Raw genomic sequence first — 26,335 nt, forward strand, 5'->3', positions numbered from 1 at the left:
CTGCGCGTTGAGAGAGTCATCTCCTCCACGTCAAATCGCAGCCTATCGGTGAACAAGCACAGTATATACATTGAGTATGTGTTCGATGATATATATATATATATGGGGGGGGGGGTTCTTTTAATTGTTTCAGTCATTTGACTACAGCCATGCTGGAACACCACCTTTAGCTGAGCAAATCGACTCTAAGACTTATTCTTTGTAAGCCTGGTACTTATTCTATCATTCTATTTTGCCGAGCCGCTAAGTTACAGGGACGTAAATACACCAACATCGGCTGTCAAGTGATGGTAGTATGTATATAAAATAGTAATCAAAGGAGTCCATCGATAAAAAAGAAATGGTTGAGAATCCCTAGTGCAGAGGGTCCTTCTTTATCCATTGCTGAATATTTTCTCCATCTAAACTACTGCATCGCTTAAGAAAAAAAAAAATGAGGGCATCTTGGTTTATCTGATTTGACCATCAAAATGTTCTCTCTCTCTCTCTCTCCGTATTTATATATATATATATACATATATATACATGCATACATGCATATATACATACATGCATATATACATACATGCATATATACATACATGCATATATACATACATGCATATATACATACATACATGCATATATATATATATACATACTCACACACACGTGTGTGTGTGTGTGTGTGTGTGTGTGTGTGTGTGCGTGTGCGTGCGTGCGTGCGTGCGTGCGTGTGTGTGTGTGTGAGAGAGAGTGACACAATTGCCGGTAATTGTGCTGGTGTTAATCTCAGAATATCATCAATATCAAAAGAAAGAGAGAAGTATAGATAACGGTAAAAGAAAGCTTAGAGTTGACAATAATTTTATGTTAGTAGGACAGCCTGAAGCCGGAGATAAATTTAAAACGTGGCTGATGTCAGTAACAAAAACTGTAGCTTCAGTAATATATTATTTACAAATATGTGAAAACCATGTATGTCAATTAGATTACCCTAAGTGTATATGCGAGCTTTTGTGTGCGCATCTATGCTCTGTCACTGACTTCTGAATTTCTCTTTCTCTCTCGTCTCTCTCGATTTCTGTCTGTCTCTCAAGGGTATTCACTCATCAATTTCCATAACACAGTATAATATTAATGATGTTGATTTACTTGATTAAGACAGTTACCATCTCTCTCTCTCTCTCTCTCTCATTTGAAATGTCTTCTTCAATTTCTAGCATAAAATGCAAAAACAAGCATCAAACACATTTTTGATATCCCGTAAATTCCCTTAAAGAAGATTCAGTATTAGGGATTGACAAAAGTATCTTGTGCTACAAATGTGGTGCTAATAATCACGGTCCCTTCTGAAGGGTCAGCGAAAGAAGCTGGCTCTAAAGCCCGAGAAATGTAGTTTTGTACGATTCTAATAAACGATGTCATTTCCCCAGTTGAAGAGCCAATTGTTGATAAACCTGTTGCTGACGTCGTATTTTGTCTGTGTGGATAAATATTTAAATAACATAGATCTCGCCTTCCAAGTTGCAAATGGATACAGCCGGAAGCGTGTGAGATGTGGAAAATGGGCCGTTGGGAGCTAAATAATATTGCAATCGACACTTTGTTGAATTTTTCAACATTTTATCCGATTTCCAATCGACTTCGATATCTGCATTCTCCAATGATCTTGAGAAAATATTTAAGCAAAAATTATTTTTGAAAAAAAAATCAAATATTGTAAAAAGATTTTATTGTCACCTTTATATTTATTCTTTTATATTCGTCTTCCTACTGCAGCAACAACAATATCAACAACACTGACCACAACTATAAGACTGCATTGGATAAGTTGCTACATGGAATGCAAAGACATGAGTTTCGTAATGATGGTACAACGACATTTGTCGAAATATTTCCGTTCCTTTTTACAGACAATTGTAGAGACACGTACCATTTAGATACATTTCACTATGATTATAATGAGAGGGGAGGGGGTAACAAATTCAACGATGAGGACAACTTGATTACACTTTCACTTTTGTTTTCTTTTTGGCGAAGTAACTGAATGATTATGATAGTAAACCACTAACTCTTGACGTTGTAAGTTCATATTACACAACAGGACATTCCCATGCCGATGTTGGAACCGAGACAGGTAGGGAAAAATCCATAAGCTCAGATTCACTTAACTGCGAACCTCTGAGAAATTTACATGAAAGCAACTAGAGACCAATCCAGTGAATGATTGGCGGATGTTTCTCATTTGCTTGATACATACCACACTCCAATCTCTTCAATATCAGCTCGTTGGAGGGCCCTGGTGCTTTTATGAAATACACTAGTAGTCTATCCACACGACTGAATTCGTCACCCGCCATCTCCATCCCACCGCCGCCGCTGCCATCGTGACCACGGTGAAACTGTATCTATATGATAAATATCTCAACATTTGTATGTGAAAAGAATCCTTGCACTCTTCCAACAAATCTCGATGTAGCATCGTTATGAAACCCTTGTCCCTATCATCTGCATTCGATGTTGTACATTTTCCTACATACTCTCTTGTTATCATTGTCGTTCATATAACTGGAAGACCAATGAAATAAAATAAAATAAAACAAAACAGTAAAGGAAACAATAAAATATTTTTACAATATTTGATTTTTTCGAAAATAATCTTAATGATTCCGCCAGCTCACCATCATCATCATCGTTTAACGTCAATTTTCCATGCTAGCATGGGTTGGACGGTTTGACTGGAGTCTGGCAAGCCGGTGGGCTGCACCAGGCTCCAATCTGATCCGGCAATGTTTCTACAGCTGGCTGCCCTTCCTAAAGCCAACCACTCCGAGAGTTGTAGTGGATGCTTTTTACGTGCCACCGGCACGGGAGCTATCAGGCGGCACTGGCAACGACCCATGCATGAATGGTGCTTATTGGGTGCTACTAGCATGAGAGCCTGTCAGGCGATACTGACATCGGCCACAACCACAATTTCCATTTGATTGTGATTTCGATTTTACTTGACTCAATAGGTCTCCTCAAGCACGGCATGTCACCCAACGATTCAAAGGTACTTTTTAAATGGACTGGTTATGCGACACTGCTTTAGGCAACAGCTGTGATCTCACTTTACTTGCTGGGTCTTCTCAATCACAGCATATCATTTCATAATAATAATAATCCTTTACACCGGAAGCACAAGGCCTCAAATTTGGAGGAAGGGATTAACTCGATTTCATCAACTCCAGTGCATTAACTGGTACTTATTTAATCGACTCCAAAAGGATAAGTCGACCTTGGCTCAACACTTTACCCAACATGGTGATGATTCTGCCAGTTCCATTGCCTTTGTCTCCAAATATAATAAAATTGTCCAAGAATATTCCAATCTTACGACTGCAGTCAATACTCTGACCATCACCAGGACTCCATCGTATACCAAAATTCTTCACACGTTTCTACCTGCATCTTTCCAGGTCTCGCAGAGGTTCGAATTAGGTGGAGAGCCCTGAACTGAGGTTGAGTTCATACTTCCATAAGTTTAAATGGATTGAAATCTTCTACATACACACACAGGCACACATTTACACACACGCGCGACGAGGTAAGCTGTCTGTCTGTCTCTCTCTCTCCCTCACATACATGCAAAAACTAACCCACCATAATAAATAAAAATAAATTCAAGTCTTACCTTGCCAATGACTTATCGACCTCTCTAGAGTCGGTGCCATGATAAAATGCAGCCAGGACACTCGATAAAATGGTCGATGACAGGAAGGACATCCAGCCAAGTGAAACATACAAGCACTAAGTGCAGTAATTCCCAATATGAAATGATTGTATCGACTCATCCAACCCATGCCAGCATGGAAAGCAGACATAAAATGAAGATGATGATGACTAGAGTAAGAGAACACTGGCCCCTAATAAGAACGGGCTTGAACCATCACCACTCATCCAGCCTCCCTAGTCTTAATGCAATGAGAAAATGCACTTGGTGCATTCTAGAAAAGCAGGGTCAGTAATAGAAAGGGCCAAATGACACATACATTCGTCTATGAAAGCAGTTCTTAACAATATGAAATGATGAGGATTATATCAACTCATCCAGGCTATGCCAGCATGGAAAAGAAGTTACAAATGAAAATGATGTTGATAACAATGATGATGATGATGGTGCTGATTCAAAATATTTTCTATAATGAAGGTAAGCAAAAAGAAATAATAAAAAAAATACAGGTTTATTTTTTCAAATATTTTACTTTCTCCTTCATTCTCATCCCTTTCTTTTACTCTCTTCCCCATTTTCATTTATTTTGAAAAAAAAAATTATTTAAAAAAAAAAAAATAAAAATTTGTAAAACTGTCCTAAATTTCAGTCAAGTTTTTTTCCTAAAAGGAAGGATACAAAACTGTAAAGTCTATATTTTTAAAACAACAATAAAAATAAAGAGAAAAAAACCTTTTAGAGAGAGAAAGACAGTGTGGTTATTTTTTTATTTTTCATTTTTGTTCTTTTTCACCTTTTAAGAAATTCAGTTTCTTACATTTTTTTTATTTTATTTTATTTTGGGATTGTTTGTTTTTGTATTTTATTTTATTCCTTTCTTCCATCTTTTATGCCTTGCAAGATTTTCTTCTGACACGTTTGATATGTCATGTCAAGATTATATAGAAATTATGGTTTATTTTTTTCTTTCTTTCTGTTTTGCTTTTAAATTAAAAATAAAATATGAACGAAATGTGTGTGTGTGTGTGTGTGTGTGTGTGCATCTATACATGTATGTATGTTTACATACATATATAGACATATATATATATTTATATATGTATTTATACATATAAATATCATCATCATCATCAACATCATGAAATATACATTTATATACATATATATACATACATACATACATGCATATACATATTTACATACACATATACAGACATATATACATACATACACATATTCATATACACACACATACATATAAACATATATACACATATAATTATGTGTATATATGTATATATATATATATATATATATATAATTATGTGTATATATATAAATGTATGTCTGTATCTGTATATTTACCCCCATCACCACTTCAAATAACAGAGAGTGGAATCTGGTCTAAAAACGACAATTGACGATGTTAGTGGGAGTGTTAGGGGAGTACTCAAGTTTCAGTGCAATCAAAATAGTTTGCTAAATGTGGAGATTTTCACGTGTCTACTGCATATAATCTGAATATGGTAAATGGTCCACACTGACATAAAGACGGCGCAAACACAGCAAAAGGATCATTGCTCCTAGCATCATCATCAGAACAAAGCTCGCTGTACCCCTTGAAGAGGGTCTCTGCGTAGTAGCATTTGGCGGTGAAGCTATGTCTGCAGTCTCCATCTGTGGAGGTGATGATGTTGTAGTGGCGGATGTGTTTGTATTAGACGTGTTTGCTGGTGCTGTTGTTGTTGTTGTTGTCGTTGATGATAGCGATGTTTCTGATGACGACGAAGATGTTGGTTGTGTTTCTGTCGTAGCAGCAGTCGTCGTACGATGCCGAAGTGTAGTTCCAGGCGAAGTCGTGCTTTGTGTGGCAGAAGCAAGAGGAGAAGAGGAGGAAGGTGAAGGACAGGCGACAACATCCACATCATTCCTACCAGCTGTGATGGTCTCTACTGTTGGTGATGTGTTGTCTGACGCATTATCTGAGACTCGCTGTGACGATGGCGGCTGGGCTGGATCTGAAAGACCTTGGGTGCTAGCAGAATCTGTACTGTTTTGGGATATGCCTCCAGTGGCATTAAGTAAGGATTTATTAGTAGTAGCAGTAGTGGTTGTGGTGGACGGATTAGTAAAAGTTGGTTTGGATGCAGAAGATGAAGTCAGCTGTTTCGACTGAGAAGCTTCTGTTGAACTGGTGGAGCTGGATGTTACGGTAGCAGGGCTTGAAACAGGAGCAGAGGTCGTGACACTTGCACTTGTTGCAGACACGGCAGCAGGCACAGTCGGAAAACCGGGCATGAAAGGGAAAGAAAATGGCATAACATTCGCAACGGAAGCGTTTGAGTTATCAGTGACACCAGGCTGGGGAAAGGCATAACTAGCCGGAAACATTGGGGGTAAAAATGGATTTGGAAATGGGGGCATCATTCGACAATTTGGCATGGAATTGACATTTGGGTCCATACTGGTTGGAGGATATGGAAATCTGAAATGGTAAGGAAACTGTCCAGTCATCGGGGCAAAGAAGGGAGATGACTGAGGAAACATTCCGGGCATGCTGCCCATGTTTAAGGGTGAAGGATAGTTCATGTTGGGTGGCATCATCCAGGTTGGGGTAGATGTAGTTGCTGCTGCAGAGGCTGCACTTGCTGCTGTTGCACCTCCTCCTTCTGCTCCTGCTACTGTGCTGCTACCAGTCAGTGTAAACCCAGCATTGGATGATGTGGTTGCAGTCGTAGAAGCCTTATCAGAGCCAGATTTATTTCCCTTCTCACTCTGTTCCAAGAACACAGAAAAAGAAAAGAGAAAACAACATTTGAGTCTGTGGATTAAATTTCAATATCAAAACAAAAAGGAATGTGTGTGTGCGTGCGCTCCTCACGACTGCTTGACAACAGGTGCTGGTTTTTTTTAAGTCCCCATAACTTAGTGGTTTGGCAAAGAGACTGATAGAATGAGTTCTACACTTCATAAGTACTGGACTAAACTCATCATAGCAGTGCCCCTGCATGGCCACATTCCAATGAGTGAAACAAGTTAACGATAAGAGATCATCTAGTACCAGATTATTACAGTAAATCCATAAAGAACAGCTGAGGCTGGTACTTATTTCATAGATTTTAGGAAAGATGAAAAACAAAATCGATTCTATGTAGATGTGGATTGAACCTATAGAGAACTCAATCCTACAATATAGTTTACTTAGCATTCTACCGATTCTATTGTAAGTCGTTGTTGAATTTGTAAAATAAATCTATCAGGTACCAAATGCATTCGTGTAGGATCGGCTTACTAGCAAAGAGTTATCTCCCATGAATATTTTCGCTAGTTTAGCATAAATTTGTTCCAACCAAACGGTCTAACCCATGCCAGCATGGAAAACGCATGCTAAATGAGGATGATCAACCCAGATTTATAGTAGAAGACACTTGGCTAAGGTGTCACACAATAGGTCTGAACCTGGAACCATGTGGTTGGGAACACATGGTTCTTACCACACAGCCATACCTAAAAAAAAAAAACACTCCTTCTAAATATTGAAAATAACATTCCATGTAATTAATCTTTCCTGAGTAACACGCACACACACACACACACACACACACATACACACGTGAAGTGGAAGCATGAATATATTTCTCACCTGAAAATTAATCTTTGAAGCTAAATCTTTAGCTTCTTCACTGGTTTTCTTGGAAGCATCAGTTAAGGATTTCAACACATTATTTACAGAACCACATACAGGACATTTCCAGCACAGGGACCTGCAGTGAGGAAATCATTTTTAAAGAAATGCAAACTTTACAAAATAATCACCAAAATTCCATTCTCTGCACAAACTACTAACCCCTTTTATGTTCTTTGGTTACCCTAAGAGGTCCCACTTTATCTTGTAAATATAGCATCTGAATTACACTTTGATGATCTAAAGAAGGAATATGTATTGGATAATGGGGCCGTAAGTGCGTTGCATTTGGTAAAAAGGTGGAATGGTCACCTTTGACACAGGTCTGTTAGCTCTGTCAGGATAAATTTGGAGCTTAGCAGCAACAAGTCACCAAGAGAAGTACCCTGCTGTCAAAAAAGCAGCCAAGTTTTCTTTAAACCATAACTAACCATCTTAAAAGATAAAGGGTACATTAAATAATGTCGCCCTTATTGGATGGCTATGGCTGGAGAGGCCTTGACCTTCTTTTATTTTTTACTTGTCTCAGTCACTGAAGTGTGACCATGCTACAGCATCACCTTGATCTGATTGCTCTATTAGGATTAAGCAGCAACAAGAACAAGTTGAAAAGTAGGATTCGAATAACAATTATTTAATTAATAAATTAACATTGGAAACCAGCATATCAAAGAACAGACGTAACGTTTCTTCTGCATCCTACAAAAGGGGACTAAACGAGGTTGAGGTAAGATTTGCATTCTGACCTTGTAAAATCCTCACCAGCACTGACTACTCAAACAGACCCCTGGGCTGGAGAGTTGCCACCTGAGTGGTGCAAGTGAGTCATCCACCAGAAATAAGGAATCACCATCAAATGGCGGATGTAGCAACCCACGATTACAGTACATGTCCCCGTACTACTACTACTGCTACTACTACTACTACTATCCTTACTAAAAAGCAAATTTTCTGAAATTTATCCTACAACTATCTACAAATGCTGCATCATAACCATTGTCATTAATTGCTACATGTTCTCAAATAAAAGCAAATCTCATGTAAAATTCAGAAACCTTTGTGCGTGAGTGCAGAAGTCAACCATAGTTTTTTTGCAAATAAATAAATGTTTGCTGAGGATAGGGCGATGGATCTTTAAAAAAACTTTTGTATTACCCGCGTCCTCTTCGAGTTACTTCCCCTTTATAAAAAGGAAAAAAAAAAAGAAAAGAAAGACGTAGAGTAACTTCCCCTTTACAATTCGGATGTTGACAACTTACTTTTTAGAAAGTACTTTCCGTTCTTCAGCTGTGTAATCCAGGGATCCAATAGCACCAGCCCCATGAGTAGGCATAAATCCTATAATGGCTAACAATGCAGTGCGAACTGGAAAAGAGATAAACAAATGTGACGTGTAAGGCTGAAATTTGGGCAACCTTTCTGCCACACCCTGTATACATGCACACACACACACACACACACATACACACACACTGGGGCCATTCAGCTGTCAACGCCTGAACCAAAACCATACAAGTGGTCCCAGCAGCCAACTCAAAAGAAAATACTTAACTATTGTCAATGGATTGTGACCATACCAAGAGAACCACCATCAACGGTTTCAATCAATTCTACTGACCCCAGTACTTCATTATACATTGTATCAACATCAGAAAGGTGAAAGTAAAATTACCATAAGTGTAAAAAGATATAACTGAATGCAAGAAAGCATTTTTATTCAACATTCTGTCATGCAACAATGAGGATTCAGTTGTTTGATTTCAACTGAATTACCCGCTCCTGAATTAATTCATAAGTGTACCCTTAATGTAATTCTCAGGCTGTACCTTTTACATTATGGGCACAATCCAAGCAATAGGCTCTATACGGGTTCTCAATTTTACTCACAAGGTATGGGTCAACCCAGAGCTTTAGTAAATGATATTTGCCCAAGATGCCATGCAGCAGGACCAAACCCAGGATCTTGTGGATGCAAAATGAACGTCTTCACCATCTGACCAACCTGTGCCTACTGGCATATGTTTATAGACACATATAAACATAAGCACATGCATTGCTGTGTTGTGACAAGAAGCTTGCTTCCCAACCACATGGTTCCAGGTTCAGTCCCACTGCGTGGCACCTTGAGTAAGTGCCTTCTACTTTAGCTCCAGGCCAACCAATGCCTTGTGAGTGGATTAGACAGATGGAAACTGAAAGAAGCCCAGTGTGTGCGTGCTTCTTGGCAACTGGAATCAGTTTGTTTATGTCTCCCATCTTTTAGCAGTTCGGTAATAAGGGACCAATAGAATAAGCCCCAGACTTAGAAAGCTAAGGCCTGCAGTTGATTTGTTTCACTAAAACCCTTCAAGGTGGTGCCCCAGCATGGGCGCTATCCAATGACTGAAACAAGTAAAACACAAAAAAAAAAGACATAAACATCGGAAACACTTCCACACAGTTTCTGTCTCCCAGACATCTCTGATGGCTTTGTTTGTGGCAAAATCAGATCAGATCGAATGTAAATTCCTTGCTTCTTTCAGGCCATGCTGGGGTAACACTTTGAAAGGTTTAGTCAAGCAAATCAACACCAGTACTTATATTTTTTTGAAAGTCTGGTATTTATTGTCACACCACAAAGATACAAGGTCATAAACAAACCAACACTGATTGCCAAGCAGCAGTGGGGAAACACACACACACACACACACACATATATATATATGTTGTGACAAAGTTACAGTATTTCCTAACAGGCTAGGGATATTAATTAACAAATGGAAGTTGACATTGTTAAGATTATCAATTAAGAGAAAAGACATTTATTAATAGAGTAGAGTAGCTGGGCAGTATTAATTAAAAGATTAAGAGAGATTAATCGACGATATGGTAGCACTGTTAATCAATAAGGTAAAAGTATTATGCAAATTAATTCAACAGAGAAGGGGGAGGGGTGTTATATTAGAATTCCTCATCATGGAATTGCCACATCTGGGAAGATGGGAAGGGGGTAAGGGCAGGGGTGTGTGAAATTACTCTGAATGTGGTCGGTAGAGCATTGTCTCGAAACCAAAGATGGTCGTTTTTCTTCTAGTGCTGACTTAAGCCATTCAAGCTGCTTACAGTAGATCTCCATTGTTATCGTTTATAGAGAACCCATTTTTCAATCACTATTCAGTCCAAAAAGGGTTCATTCGTGAGACGTGACAGCAAAGAAGAGCACACATTCACTCTCTGCACGCAATTAGACTCGGAAAGTTTGTGAGGAACCCAAAGATCCAATTTGCTGACTTTTCCGATGGCACACAGGTGTCGATGAATGGTTGAATGACCAAATTCAAGTTTCTCTGCTAGTTCTTCAACATTTACGATGGGATTTTGTTCCACCAGGGTTTGCAGGACATATTCATCGAACTCTACAGATCTTCCAGGATGGAGCTCATCTTCTAGGCTGTAGTTTCCAGCTTGGAATTTCTGGAACCACTGTTGACACTGGCTTACACTTATTGTTCAATCCCCATATATGGCATTAATATTCCTCACACTTTCCATTGCGTTGTTGCCTTTATTGAACTCAAAGCAAAATATGCCAAATATGCTCCTTTGTCACTTCCATTATAGCTCTGTAAGAATAACTTAAAATCGAACTACACTCTTCATAACTTTCACTAAGAATAGGTACAAGGTAAAATTACTACCTGCCTTTATAGCAAGCTGATGCAGGTAGTCTATCCAGTCCCCCTTCGACTTTTAGGTCATGCAATTGAAAAAACCACATTATTTATGAGATGACCCAATATCTATCATACAAAGAGAAGTGATGATGCTTTCAGCTAATGAAAAGCAGAAGGAAAACAAAGTCGTTATATGAATAGATGAAAGAGAAAATTAAAAGCAAATTTAATTAAGAGTGATCTGCTAATGAGTGGTTTCACATGAATTTCATAAATCAACCTACTTGACCAAGATGGTTGCCATGATTCTGGGTGATGACCAGAGATACTCAGACAGATTTTTTTGTTAACTTCGAAACGACCATTGGGCTGAAAGAAAGAAGAAATTTGATGTTATTAGATGAGAAAGCAATAGTAAAATATAGGAGGAAGAAGAAATGGAGTAGAAAAACAGAGGAAAATATGGTGAAGAAATATGAAGAGAGAAAGAAAGAGAATGCGAGAGGAAACAAGTGTGATGAGAAAGAAGTGGAAAAAGAGGGAAATAGTTTGATGAGAGAGAGAAAAATAAAGAGGAAGAATTTGGAGAGAGTGAGAGTGGGAGAGAGAGAGAGGAAGGGAGAGAGAAAAAACAGAAAGTCAAACAGTGTGGTGATATGTAGATCGAGATCAAGGCAGGGGGAGGGAGAGAGAGAGAGAGAGAGAGAAAGAGAGAGAGAGAGAGAGAAAGAGAGAGAGAGAGAGAGAGAAAGAGTCTCAGGAAAGAAAAAGAAAAGAAGACAGAAATAGGAATTGAAACAGAGAACATAAGAGGAAAGAGAAAGACTGCTTTTAAATGTGTTCATGAATGAGAAGATGATCATATTTGAGTGTCTGAGAATGTGTACGAATAAACTTTAGCATGATGTGTGTGTGTGTGTGTGTGTATGTGTGTGAGAGAGAGAGAGTGTGTATAGTGCAAACATTAGTGCTTGTATAAGAATGTGACAGCGAGTGGGCATTTTTGCATGTGATCAGCTGCAAGTATTAGGCATGCATGAATGTGTGTATAAGCATGATAGTATGAATGCGAGGTGTATATAGATAAAGAGAAGTACAAGGAAGTATGTTGAGTGAATGTGAGCAAATGTGAACGTGTGTGTGTGTGAGTGAACGACACAGCATAACTGTGTATCTATACAAATGTGACAATATGAGCGTGTTTGTATGAGGACTGATTTGTTGGTCTTTTTCTTTTTCGGTATTTCTATGCTTGGATGACTTGATGGCATTTCTACTGAAGCAATGTTCCTGCTGAGTTTTGAACCGTCATTCTCAGATTTTCCCCGTTCAGGATCACAACCTAACATCCTGTCGTAAAAGGCAATGGGTCACCATAAAAGGCATTACAAATATAGCTTGACCAATCAGCACCAAATGGCTTATAGTTGATGTAGCAAACTCCAAATGAAGTGTGTTTCCCCACTAAACAGCTAGATAGAAAGTTCTAGAAATTTTAGCTAATGATTATAAAAGCTGACAAACCCAACCTCAGACCAGAGCTACCCAGCAATGCACATGAAGCGATATCCACATAGGATCTGCTTTAAACAATACAATCTACATACTTTCAATATCCTTATTAAAAATGAGAAATTTAAAAAATCATAATTTACTTACAGTCAAAATAATAATACTGGGAGGTTTCATGGGGTAATCTGGTGGAAGTACAATACGGCCATGGAAAATTCCACCATCAAAATCCGTATCAATTGGACCGCGAATTGTGAAATGCCACTCAAATAAGTTATCCTAAAAAAAGAGACAAATAATACATCAATTTTATTTCTCACCATTAATGACCTTTCCAAATCAAACAGAAAAAGAGAAAAAACACGAAGATGACATATTTCAATCATGTAGAACTTGCATGGTTTTATTTAAAAGCAATATAATATTCATAGGGTTTTGGGGAAGAATTTTTATGACATAATATAGAAATATTTATGGCTATGTGGTTAAGAAGTTTGCTTCCCAACCATGTGTTCAGGTTCGGTCCTGCCCCTTTGAGTGGCACCTTGGACAAGTGTCATCAGCAATAGCCCCAGGTCAATCTTGTGAGCGGATTGGGTCCAAACTGGAAGAAGACCATATTATATATATATATATATATATATATATATATATATATACATACACATATATAAGACATTCCTGGAAGCTGGTATCATCATCATCGTTTAACGTCCATTTCCATGCTGGTATGGGTTGGAAGCTTTGACTGAGGTCTGGAGAGCTCCACCAGGCTCCAATCTGATTTCACAATGTTTCTACAGCTGGATGCCCTTCCTAAGGCCAACCACTCCAAGAGTGTAGTGGGTGTCTTTTTTTCTTGCCACCTGCACTGGAACCAGTCTGGGGGAACTGGCCACAGCTGTGATTTTGGTTTTACTTGACTCAACAGGTCTTCTCAAGCACATCATATCACCCGACGCATCAAGGATACTCTTAAATGGGCTGGACACGCATCACTGGCATTGAAAAAAATAAAAAGGAGTACTGGTGGAATGTCCCAGTGAAAACCTCAATAAAATGTAAGCACAACAGACCTGATATAATGGTTTGGGATAGAGAAGAGAAACTGTGCACAGTTGTGGAAATTAGCTGCCCAGCGGATGTTCACATAAAGCTGAAGATGAGTAAAAAAGTGAACACCTACGCTGAACTATTGAGAAATCTGCAGTTACTCTATCCAGGTTACAAGGTCAGGTTTATATCTGTAATTATTGGGGTCCAGGGATATGTAACACACTGCCTAAATACCAATCTTGCGAAATTAGGCTTTTCAAAACCACAAAGGGGAAAGCTAATTCGAAGATTACAGATTCAATCCATCACTGGAACAGTGAAAATCTGTAAAACTTTCCAGAAGTTTAGATATGCATCTAAATGCATGAAAATACATACATAAAACAAAACATACAAATCTGCACATAGACATACAAACAAAAATAGGCTGCTGCTGATGTTGAAATTCCAGTGAAGGAGCCTTGAATCTAGGTTAGAAACCGACTCTTTCTCTATTGGCAAGAAATCTTGAAATAAAACTGAACAATGACATACATACATACATACACACACACACACACATATATATATATATATATATAGTGTACTATTTGATTATTAATGGGACCAACAGAAAAGCTACTGCATGCAATGAAAGATAAATATAATTTAATATAAAAAGGCTTTAAATGTCAGCTGCTCTAAGTTCCATACCTTTGATAATAGAACTGTCAGATGAGCTTGTATAGCATGAACCTAAATGATTACCTGATAGAACACAGCATGCTATAGAAGTATGTCTCACTATTGTACTATCAGAGCCAGATATCTTAACTGACACACACACACACACACACACACACACACAGCATAACTATACAGACAATACACATTATGCTAAAGCCAGTCTTCATGCAAGCTCTCAACCATACACTCCCACACAATGCAAACACACAACACAAGCTTAGCTTCTCGCCTACACATATCTCTAGCTATGAACATTTATCCCATCCTTAACCACACACACATATAGCTATAGTGATTCTACTAGGGGGTTACATTAAGGGTACACATGACTGTGGAATACTCGGTTACTTATATGCTAAATCAATGAGTAAGTAGTTCGTTTTATCAAACAATTAACCTCCCATTGCCAAAAATAAAGGAGATCCATTCCCATTCACTTACGGTCGAGTGTTTGTATTTGACCAGTTCTGGATATATTCAGATCTATTTGTGCTTTTGTGTATTCAAGAGAGAAAGACAGACGGGAATCAATACATTTGTTTATTCTGTGGCACTCATCACACATATATAAATATGTATGTATGCATGCATGTATGTATGTATTTATATATGTCTGTGTGCATGAGTTTGTGTGTATGTGTTGTGCATGTGTGTGTATATACACATATATATAAAAAGAGTAAGAGGTTAGCAACAGTACACTAGCTAAAACAGCATTTTGGCAGTTATAGATACATATGTACATACACACACACATGCACACACACACACACATACTCACATATGATGATGATGATGATGGTGGTGATGATGATGATGACAACGAATCTTCTGTTGAAGACATGTGTTCATTGAAGACACATCACCAGACTAGCAAAAGGACATAGATACCGAACTGGTTATCTACATACTGAGAGAGAGAGGGAGAGAGAGAGAGAGAGAGAGAGAGAGAGAGAGCCAAAATAATTTATTATTCTAAGTAATTATGGCCGTGTGCTGTCCTGTTTCCTCAGAGGCTGATGGTCCATCCAGTCCTTCACTACACTCACTTCCATCCCTGTTCACTCAAAGTTGAGGAAAAAATGAGGAGGAGGAGAAAGAGCCAGGCTCATAAACATAACAAATGGAATGAACCAATGAGATGGAGCCTCTAGCGGGCCGGGTGATGCAGCTGCTAGAAATAGAAGTCACATCTCTCACAATATTTTCACATGACCAGACATGTTTTCATGGAAGGCTAGAAACGAATGGCAGCACAGGTATGACCGTAGCACTCAAGCATAACTCAGGTTTTGGCTAACCACATCGAACGATAAGGGATAACTGGGGATTATTTAAGGTAAACAATCTCATGGTATTTCACTTGTTGGATCATAAACAGTTGGCCGAGTGTACATCACAGATTATTAAAATAAAGATGAAGAAATATACTTCTACGTGTTTCTTTTTTTATTATTATTACAGTATTTTATTCATCCTGGTTAAAACATTTAACCAGGATGAACTAACAGGATGCAAAGAAACACCACATAACAAAATATCCATACAGCAGAAACATAAGCCAGACGGAGGTTTAAAGAGAATATATTGTATAAAAAGACTGTAACAATAAAAAAAATGGAGCTGATGTATAATTCTACAGGCTTCTTTCAGTTTTCATCTACGAAATACATTTACAATGCTTTGATTGACCTGATGCTATACAAGGGGGTGCTGAAAAGTTCCTGGCTTTAAAGGTATTGTGAAAGGGTTGGTTGGAAACCCAACCATCCGAGTTCTTTTACAGGGTTTAGAAAAACTGAAGGACCCCCTGCGATATGTGTGTGAATCTGAGAGGGGAATATGTTCAATAAAATCATAATTAAATAATCCTCTTGTATTTCCTTTTACCCAAAGCCAGGAACTTTTCAGTACCTGCTTCATATATTTGTCCAAGGCACCATGCAGGGAGACTGAACCCCAAAAATGTGACTGAGAGGCAAACTTCTTAACCACATAGCTATATTTCAAAGAGTAAAATAAGCTCCTTACATCTAATGGTTGGGCATAGAATAACTCAGTTGGATCTTTCAGTTCTTGTGCCTCTTTCATTAGACGCTTCACAGCTGCAAAGAGAAAGAAAATAAACATTTAGACATTTTCTCACCAAGTAAAGATCACACACACACACACAACATGAGTGCGGTCAAGGTATTGATCTCCTGACCGTATGGTCATTAATTCAGGCTCTACGACAGATGTTGTGACATGTCTCTAAACAAGGTCCACAGCTCGTTCAAAGCTGGTTGATTAACAATAACCATAGTAAACAGTCAACAGTAAAAAAAGATTTATGCAAGTATAAAAATTAACAACAACAACCAAAAGAAAAGACGTTGTAGTTATTAGCTGAATGTGAAAATGGGGATTTTAAATATTAGCCATCAATCCAAACAGTAACGAGATTGGACTCAAGAGGGACTCTTTACTCTTGGTGATGTCATGGCAAACTTTACAGCTGGTGCCAGGGAGAATGTATTCATTGCATTCTGTAAAATTGTCAGTGTTTGGAAGGACACCCAGCTGTAGAAACAAAGCCAGAAAATGGGACGCAACATTGGAGGAAGATGTGGATCTGACCAGTTGAATTCTCTCAAAATGTTCCATCCGTGCCAGCATGGATAAGCAGATGTAGAATGATGATGTTGATGATGATGATATATACATGTATATATCTATGTGTGTGTGTGTATATATACATATATATATTCTTTTATTTGTTTCAGCCATTTTGACTGCGGCCATGCTGGAGCACCACGTTTAGTCGAGCAAATCGACCTCAGGAATTATTCTTTGTAAGCCTAGTACTTATTCTATGAGTCTCTTTCACCAAACCGCTAAGTTACAGGGATATAAACACACCAGCATCGGTTGTCAAGTGATGTTGGGGGGGCAAACACACATATATACATATATATATATATATATATATATATACATATATATATATATATATATACACAACAGGCTTCTTTCAGTTTTTGTCGACTAAATCCACTCACAAGGGTTTGGTCAGCCCAAGGCTATAGTAGAAGACAATTGCCCTTCTACTATAGCCTGGGGTTATAGTAGAAGGCCCAATGTGCCACACAGTGTGACTGAACTCAGAACCATTGGGTTGGAAAGGAAACTTCTTACCACACAGCTAATCTTGGAATGACATTTCTCAAACAAATTTATTTGATTACATCTGCCAGCATGCCATAAAATCTATTCTAGAAGAGATGAGGCGAGTGGAGTGGTTGTGGTTATTCAACAATAAACAAAAAGCAAATAAAAAAATAAATAAACCAATGACCTTCTCATATGTTTAGTCCTCGCTTCTTAATCAGTTTAAGCAATCTCCTCTATGGCAACATTGATCTACTCAGACTGTATTTTAATCATAGCAAGATCAAATTCCCAACTTTCCAAACGTATCACCACAAAATTACATGTTTCCATCACCTGACCCATTATCATTTTCCTATGCTGCAAAGTACACAATAGAACTGTTCTTGTTGTTGAGCTCCAAGACAGGCTTTTCTCATGACCACAGACATTCTACCAATGACCATCCTGCCTTTTTTTTTTACACACAAAGTATGTACCAAGGGCTACACTTTCCGGTGTGTCATTCCATTTTTAAAACAGTAGGGTGCAAGTTAAGAAAGATTTGGCTGTTATTTCTAGCAGGCTGAACGACCAAGTAGAGGCTTCCTTATTGGTCTGTTCTTAACGCAATTGTTTTCTTAATAAGTTATTGTTTAACCCTAGGTCAGCCTTCATCAAGTGAATCAAAATGAAATACCTACCCCCAAAGGAAGTTTCTATGCAATCATTTGACCCACTAATCTCAAATCTCACTTTTACTAACTTGAAAACAGGAGAGCACACATCAGATAAAATATACCCTAATATTAGAGAGAGAAAAACCAGGGTGGTCAAAGCTGAAATAGGTCTTGGTCATACATGATCAAGATTAACCTAAGGGGTCAAACAGCAGCAAGGATCTTTAAGTGGCATTTTATCTGTTTTAGCTTGCAAGTTTCACAGTGAAGAAGGTTCTAAGTAAGCCACAGCCTTAAATGACTGAAGCCGATTTCATGTCATTGCATTAACAGCTGCTACAGTGTCAACGATTTATCCTATCTTTCTAAAGACAAGCAACATTATGTACGTTTCTGATCAATAGTGCTCATAATAAAGATATTGTTTAGGCAAGTCAGTGACAGAGCTTCAATTCTTAACAATGGCAGAGATTCAGTTGTAAAGGCTTTGATATCTGGCATGATGTACTTTCTCACCCAACAATAATGCATTTAACTGAGAAAAGATGTTTATCTGAGCACTGTGGTTAAGGCTGCAGTTTGTCAGGCCAAAAATATTACCTTTGCTGTGCAACTCGTTAAACAAGCAATGGTCATATTCATTACTGAGTCAACTTCCATCACATCATCATCATCATCATCATCAGTTTAATGTTCATGTTTCCATGCTTGCATAGGTCGGACAGAAATCATTGAGGCAGATTCTCTGCAGCTGGATGCGCTTCCTGTCACCAATCCTCAACTGTTTTCAAGCAAGCTAATATTCTGCTATGGCAGCACATGTTCATACAGAAGACATGAAACAAAGCACACTGCCAGAATGACAGTGACGCTCATTATAACTATCCCAGAGCATGACAAGGAGACACAAACAGAGACGCATATACATATATACACACACACACAAACACATGCGTGTGTGCAATGGGCTTCTTTCAGTTTCTACATACCAAACCTGCACAGAACACTTCGGTTGGCCTGGGGCTATAGTAAGGTACGGAGCTTCTGATGTATGAATATATATATATATATATATATATACACACACACACACACACATACATATCTGTGCGTGTGTCTTTAGTGTGTTGTGTTTATACCCCACCACAGCTTGACAATCGCTGTTGGTTTGTTCACAGCCTCCTAACTTAGCAGACCAGCAAAAGACTAACAGAATAAGAACCAGAATTAAAAAATATGTAGTGGGTGTGACTTATTTGACTAACCCTTCAAGGTGGGGGCCCCAGCATGGCCACAGTCCAATGAATGAAACAAGTAAAAGACAGAATATGTAGAATTATTACAAATTCATAGTTAGGAAATGTATTAAAATTACTGTATTGGTGTTAAGACTTTAAACCATTCTTTTCAAATGGGTTTTTCATATTCTCCTTCTGTAAGCAAGTTTGGTAGTTTGACTTGTGTACAGAGGGATGAACAATGTCCAGATGTAATGCTTCTCACACAGAAGAATGAAAGAATAAAATAACTACACATAGACTGTATGTGGCATTAATTTATAAATAGCTAAATATAACTACTAACTGAATATGGCATACTGGCTGTTTTCAAATGGCAATGTAGAAATATTATTGGGTTAATATTCTATTCAAATGCTATGAAATACAATATTGAGAAGCTGGCTGAAGAGAATTATAGGACAGCAATCAAGTATGATTGATTGATTAATTGAATATTGAAAATTTCGACTATTTGATATAAAAAGTATCACCGAGATTATTATTTGGCCAGCTTTCATGAAGAGAGATTATTATTTAGCAAACTGAGAGGGGTCGGTGACAGATGGCTACAACACAGACTTATAGAACAAATGTTAATGGTCTGTAATGATATAATGTGTATGCGTGCATAAGTCTGGGTATATGTGCAAGTGCGTGTGTGTATGTGTGCTTGTGTGTCTATGTATGTAACAACCACAACTGACGAGAAAGATACTACAACATAAAAATCACCACCGACGATTTTTCATTACACACGTATACACAGCCATTAACAACCGCCTCAACATCCTTTATTTCATTATATATTTTCACTAACTCGACCTGCAAATTTCCCAAAGCTAACTCTTGTTTGCCAGAATTCTGTCTCTTCGTTCGACGTTAGATTTTAGTGATCTGGTCCGGTATGAGCACTTAATTGTCATTTTCTAAACATTAAACCTTTTCTATTATATGCCTGTTTTGACGTATCTTACTAATTATATGCGTGTGTGTGTGTGTACATACATACATACATACAATGTACGTATAATGTTGTTGTTTTTTTTATTATTATTATACACGGAAACAGTCGGCTGACGGCCTACACTGTCCATGTTTTCCTTGTAAAAAAGAATAAGTATTCTTTAAAAGAAATAACGAGTAATATTTGAGTTTAATGTTGAATTGTTTTTATAAATGTTAACTTCACATAGAAACATCACATAATAATGAAACATCACGTTTACATTACGCCCTTGACAAGAACATCACAACTTCTGCCAAATATTTGTTCGTACAGCAGTCACACAGGAAATTCATTGGCCTTTTTTGCTTCCTGAGTCAGAAGACGGACGGAATTTTGGGCAATGCAAGAATGAACGATCCAAAGAATCGTAGATAGATATAAAATCCAACCGTATCACAAGTGATCGATTTTTCGATTGCTTCTTTAAAAAGGAATAATAACTCTGGCTAGTGTGAAGATTATATTAATATCGTCATATTATTAAGGCCATCGTAGACAATATCACGATTATTATTATTATTATTATTATTATCGAGCTAATAAAGGCCTCTATACGTGGTCAATCAACTTGCTAGAAAAGGCAGTTAGATTTCTCTCAAATTTCACCCTGCTGTCTTTAAAAGAATGTAGTACATCCTGAATAATGTAGTGTTAGTTACACTGTTTGCAGAAAGGATGAGTTGCCACGGTTGGAATAGCTCGAACATTGTTGAAAAACAATGTTCGAGCTATTCCAAGGGTTACATAATAAACATATGACTACCATTATTATTTATCGTTGCCAGTATTACCATATTAACACTGGAATCGACTTCGTCTTTCATTCTTCTTGGAGAGGGCGGGGTTGGGAGGTGAGATAAAAAAAAAAAACTAAGTACCAGTAATATCTTAAGGTCGATCAATATAATTGGTAATAGTCTTACTTCTACAAACATTCAATTTTGTGCTAAGTCATAAGTAATTCATTATTATTATCACCCGTCATTAGTGGTAGGAGCTGTCATTAAACAAATCATCAAATCTCTAAAATGACAAATCAAGAAAATAACACTATTATCATTCGTTATTTCATGTTGTTTTTTATGTAAGCCCTTGTGGCCAATAAAAGAATTCATTATTATTATTAATAATAACAAATACACGCAGACAGACTGGGAGGGGGACTTTGTTGTTCTCTTTTCTTTCTTTTTTGAGACACACCTATTTTGTTCTCTGCAACATTTTTTTTTTTTTTTCAGTTCAACATAAAAAAAAACGCTCCTCTCATCGAGGCCATCACGAGAGCTATGTCAATGTATGCGATCAGTTTGGCATTTTTCTCAGTTACCATTATTATTATTAATAATAAAATCATAGAATTATGGCAGTAAGCTCATGCTTTTAAAGCTTACCTGGACTACGCATGTTGTATTGGCTCTGCATCGCGACGACGATCTATTGCGAAGATTCTTCTTTGTTGCTCTGTCTTTCTTTTTTTGCTTTATTTGTTTCTTATCGGCTGTTAACAGTCGCTACGAGAAGACTAAGTAGGAATTATTAGACCATTTATCAGAGTCTTAAAAAGTGGTGGCTTTTGCTGAGAAACTACGTGGCGATAACGTGGGACTTGTGAGAAATAGAACACAAGCGATACAGATGAAGCGACCAATGACGACACGGCTTAGAAACACCGTCCTTGGAATTCAGCCAATCAGCTAAGCTCTCTTAAGTGTGTCTACGAACTTTTCATATAAATAAACCAGAGTTAACTCCCATGAAACTGTAATCATTGAAGTCCTACATTAATGGGTACTTTAGCCGGGTGAGTGCACTTTGTTGTATAATATGACTTAAAAAAGACACTTTCTTTATAAAGTGTACCGGATGTAGTCATGGAATAAACAAACTACAGTTTAGGGTCTCAAAATAATTTATAGGCGTATACGTTTTCAATTTTTGTGAGATCTGTAGGCGATTTTTTTTTTCTTAAGCAAGAACCTCTATCTTTCATAGCTTAGATCCTCTATAAGTTTAAACCGTATGCTTGGCCGAATTATTAGGATTGTCGATCCGCTGGCTGAAAGCCTGTTGTGAACAGTGAGTTTTACATTAGACATTCGTCCTTATTTACATTTCCGTGGTAGCACAGTGTCGAGTTCAAAGCCTCGCAGACTGACATGTCTCCCAAGCGTTTAGGAAACTTTGCAGAAAGCCCAGTCATACCTACAATGCTGAATGATATTCGGTAACCTATACAGCTCAAACTTTTGTAGAAAAGGCAACTGGAATAAAGTCCATTCGACAGCTCTCTCTCTCTCTCTCTCTCCAAACACACACACAGTGTGATGAGAGTTTTGCTTCCCAACCACATGGTTTCGTGTTCAATTCCACTACGTGGTACCTTGGTTTAATACTTTATGCTAAAGCCTTAGGCAGCCCAAAGCCTTGTGTGTGAATTTGGTAGACGAAAACTGAAACAAACCAAGGCCGGTTTATGGGATTACTTTTGGTTTCAAGTCTATAAAGCGCTTTGCTTTACGGCGTATCATCAGGTCCCAAAACCTGTTGGTTTAGGGCCTCTTTAACGAGTTACCTCTCTAGACGTGAAACCAAAGGTAATTCCATAAACCGGCCTATTCTAACGTTTATATTATATACTGCTCTATAACTTAGATTGTGCTTCTTTTTCGGATTTATGTTCTGCCAACGATATATATATATTGTGTGTGTTTGTGTGCGCGCGTGTTTATCTTTGTGATTCTGTTTCTCCCCGCCACTGCTAGGCAACTGCTGTTGGTTCCTTACGTTCCCGTAACGCAGCGGTTCGGCAAAAGTCACCGCTAGGGAAAGTACGAGACCTAAAAGATAAGTTCTGCAATCGATTTGTTTGACTTAACTCTTCAAGGAGTTGCCGCAGCATGGTCTCAATCCAAAGCGTGGCTGTGTGGTAAGAAGCTTGCTTCCCAACCACATGGTTCCAGGTTCAGTACCACTGCGTGGCACCTTGGGCAAGTGTCTTTTACTATAGCCTCGCGCCGACCAAAGCTATTATAGCTATAATGAATCCATAGACAAACATACAAAACATCGAAGGGTAAAATTTTCCCCCTCTCAAGATATTATGCTCAGAAATATGAACTTGATATTAATAAATTCATGAGTATAACTGAAACAGCTGTAAGGGATAATGTTCAATTTCTTGTTCATAATAAACTTTTATTAACTTCACCATCTCCATTTTCTTCTTCTTCCGGACTTTTTCTTTGTAACCTTAGTACTTATGCTATCGGTCCCTTTTACCGAACCGCTAAATTACGGGCATGGTAGGGGACAAACAGAGACACATAAGTACATACATACATGGGATCTATTTTAAAACGGGGGTGCCAGTTTTCATTTATGTTTTATGTAGTGTTTTTGGTACTGAAAGACTTTCAAACTTCGTATACTTATCTATTTTGTGTTATAGAACAGAAAAATATTTTTGTATTCGAATTTATTTCATGTAAAAAATTGTCTTATTTTGATAATTTCTACTAATCACTGACGTCTATTCAGTTGAAAACAGTTAGCGCTGTAACGGTGTATATCGTATTAATCCCCTAACCCTAACTAGACTGTTAACCGTAACCCTAACCCTAAAACTAACCCGAACTCTAGAATCCGAACTCTAAAATTGTTACACACATAGATAACACAGCGTAATTTATTATATAAACAATATATGCGTATAAATTACGATTAAACCGGATGAAATATGTCACAGGGAATAACATTTTTATGACCGCCCAGCAGTAACTCTATTGAGCTGAATAGACGTCAGTGATTGGTTGAAATTACAGAAATACGACAACTTTAACATGGAATAACTTGAGAATTCCTTTTTTTTTTGTTAAGAAGACTAAGAGTATAAGATGTTTTATATGACACATTCTACCAGTGTCCCAAGTTTCAAAGTGTTTCGTTAAGAAAATACTGGCGCCCCCGTTTTAAAATAGATCCCATACATGCATAATCGGGTTGATAAAATAAGCACTACTTGAGCTGTGGGGCAGTTGTAATTGATGTCCCCCTCCCCTCAAATTTTTTTCCATTTTCTTTTTTTAATTTCAACGCATTATTTAAACTATTGCAGAAAGATTGAATGATGTAATTCTTCTTTAATTCATTAGTATCATTGGATTTTTGTTTGTTTTTTTAATGACTGGTATAAATTGATGAAAGAACTCTCTTCCTTGTGACACGTAGCAAAACTGTTGGGTAGACGTGGCATTTTAGAAATACAAATCTCTGAAGTCACAATTTTGTTTATAGACGAATAGATCTAAGGGACATTACTCCTCCAAAACCAAAACAAAATCGTTTGTTTTAGAGGATTTCAATGTTGTGACAGGGTCCTTTTCTCGGCTTCATTTTTCAGATGTTGAATATGTATATTGTAATGACGATTAAATAAAAGTGTATGGTATCGATTTATTTGACTGAACCATTCAAAGCAGTGCTCCAGCATGACCACAGTTCAATGACTGAAATAAGTCAAAAATAGTCTCTAGAAACTTGGAAGAATCACACGCAGTTCAATATTTAATATCGATCTCTCAGATGAAGATGTAGCTTAGCTTTAACTAACAACATGGCTTATTCTTTTCTACTCTAGGCACAAGGCCCGAAATTTTTGCGGGGTGGGCCAGTCAGTTAGATCGATCCCCAGTACACAACTGGTACTTGATTTATCACCCCTGAAAGGCAAAGTCAACTTCACTGGAATGTGAACTCAGAACGTAAAGACAGACGAAATACCGCTAAGCATCTCGCCCGTCGTGTTAACGCTTCTGCTAGCTTGCCATCTTAACGATGTGGCTTATTGAACAAAGATAATCGTTTTGAACTGAACTCTTTATGATCAGCAAAATAAGTATATACTAATATCTCGATGAAATGCAAACAGATGGTGCCTAGAAGACAACAAACGGGGGGTGGGGGGATCAATCTTGATGTTTTTTCATTCATTTCCATTTGAATTTGTCATACTTTAATATAGACATATGTACATGGATATGTGTCTATTCTTGTGCTCTTAATGTTCCAATCTGTATTCTCTGTACATTTGTAAGAGGAAAGTGTCTGTTGTAAAACACGTATACAATACCCATGAAACACACACGCACACAAACACATGCACACACACACATGCACACATACACACATGCATACGCATTCTCACACAAGCACACACCAATAGAATGAAGGAGAGAGAGAAGGAAAGAGAAAGAAATATTACAATCAATTAATTGAACATGAGTGACGTAAACACTTCCCCTCGTAGGCAATAAGAAAAATATGATACAGATGTAAACAGAGAGAGAGAGAGATGAGAAGACAGACAGACAGTGAGGGAGAGAACATGTGAACCACTAAAGTGTCTGATGTCAAGTGTTGAATGAGTGACATCAAATAGGCAACACAAAAATGGTTGTGATGAAATGCTTCATACCCCTTATGGGTGGACACAATAGACAGTGCCTATTCAAACAAACACTATAAATATGAATCATCAATTATAAAAAATACAGGCTTTCCAGTTCGTTACTAAAACAATAATTCAATGTACCGAATGGATTTGATATATTTCAGTAGATGGCTGCAACACTGACACTAGAGATGTGCAAGTTGCCATGCTTTTCAATGCTTCATGTTTATGCTACTACTTACAACTTCAGTCCTTTGCTCATGTGGAGCATAGGGCATTGGGGACCTCAACTCTGGCCTGTTTTCTCTCAGGTCTTACTCTTGTGGAGCATAGGGCATTGGGGACCTCAACTTTGGCCTGTTCTCTCTCAGGTCTTACTCTTGTGGAGCATAGGGCATTGGGGACCTCAACTCTGGCCTGTTTTCTCTCAGGTCTTACTCTTGTGGAGCATAGGGCATTGGG

The 26,335-nt window shown here is 37.8% G+C and overlaps 1 protein-coding gene across 1 annotated transcript; it reads right to left on the reverse strand.

Moving 5' to 3' along the window:
• Positions 1-4,207: 4,207 nt before the first annotated feature.
• LOC106881482 (mucin-5AC) lies at positions 4,208-22,063 on the reverse strand. The gene is made up of 7 exons (XM_014931881.2): positions 21,816-22,063; positions 16,361-16,434; positions 12,695-12,826; positions 11,320-11,404; positions 8,642-8,747; positions 7,341-7,461; positions 4,208-6,472 (listed from the first exon to the last, which is right to left on the reverse strand). The coding sequence occupies exons 1-7, from the start codon at positions 21,844-21,846 to the stop codon at positions 5,201-5,203; spliced, it is 1,821 nt and encodes a 606-aa protein (XP_014787367.1). The 5' UTR covers positions 21,847-22,063; the 3' UTR covers positions 4,208-5,200.
• Between the last annotated feature and the right edge of the window lie 4,272 nt (positions 22,064-26,335).

The sequence above is a fragment of the Octopus bimaculoides genome, chromosome 15, assembly GCF_001194135.2.
Source record: "Octopus bimaculoides isolate UCB-OBI-ISO-001 chromosome 15, ASM119413v2, whole genome shotgun sequence".
Taxonomy (NCBI): Eukaryota; Metazoa; Mollusca; class Cephalopoda; order Octopoda; family Octopodidae; genus Octopus; species Octopus bimaculoides.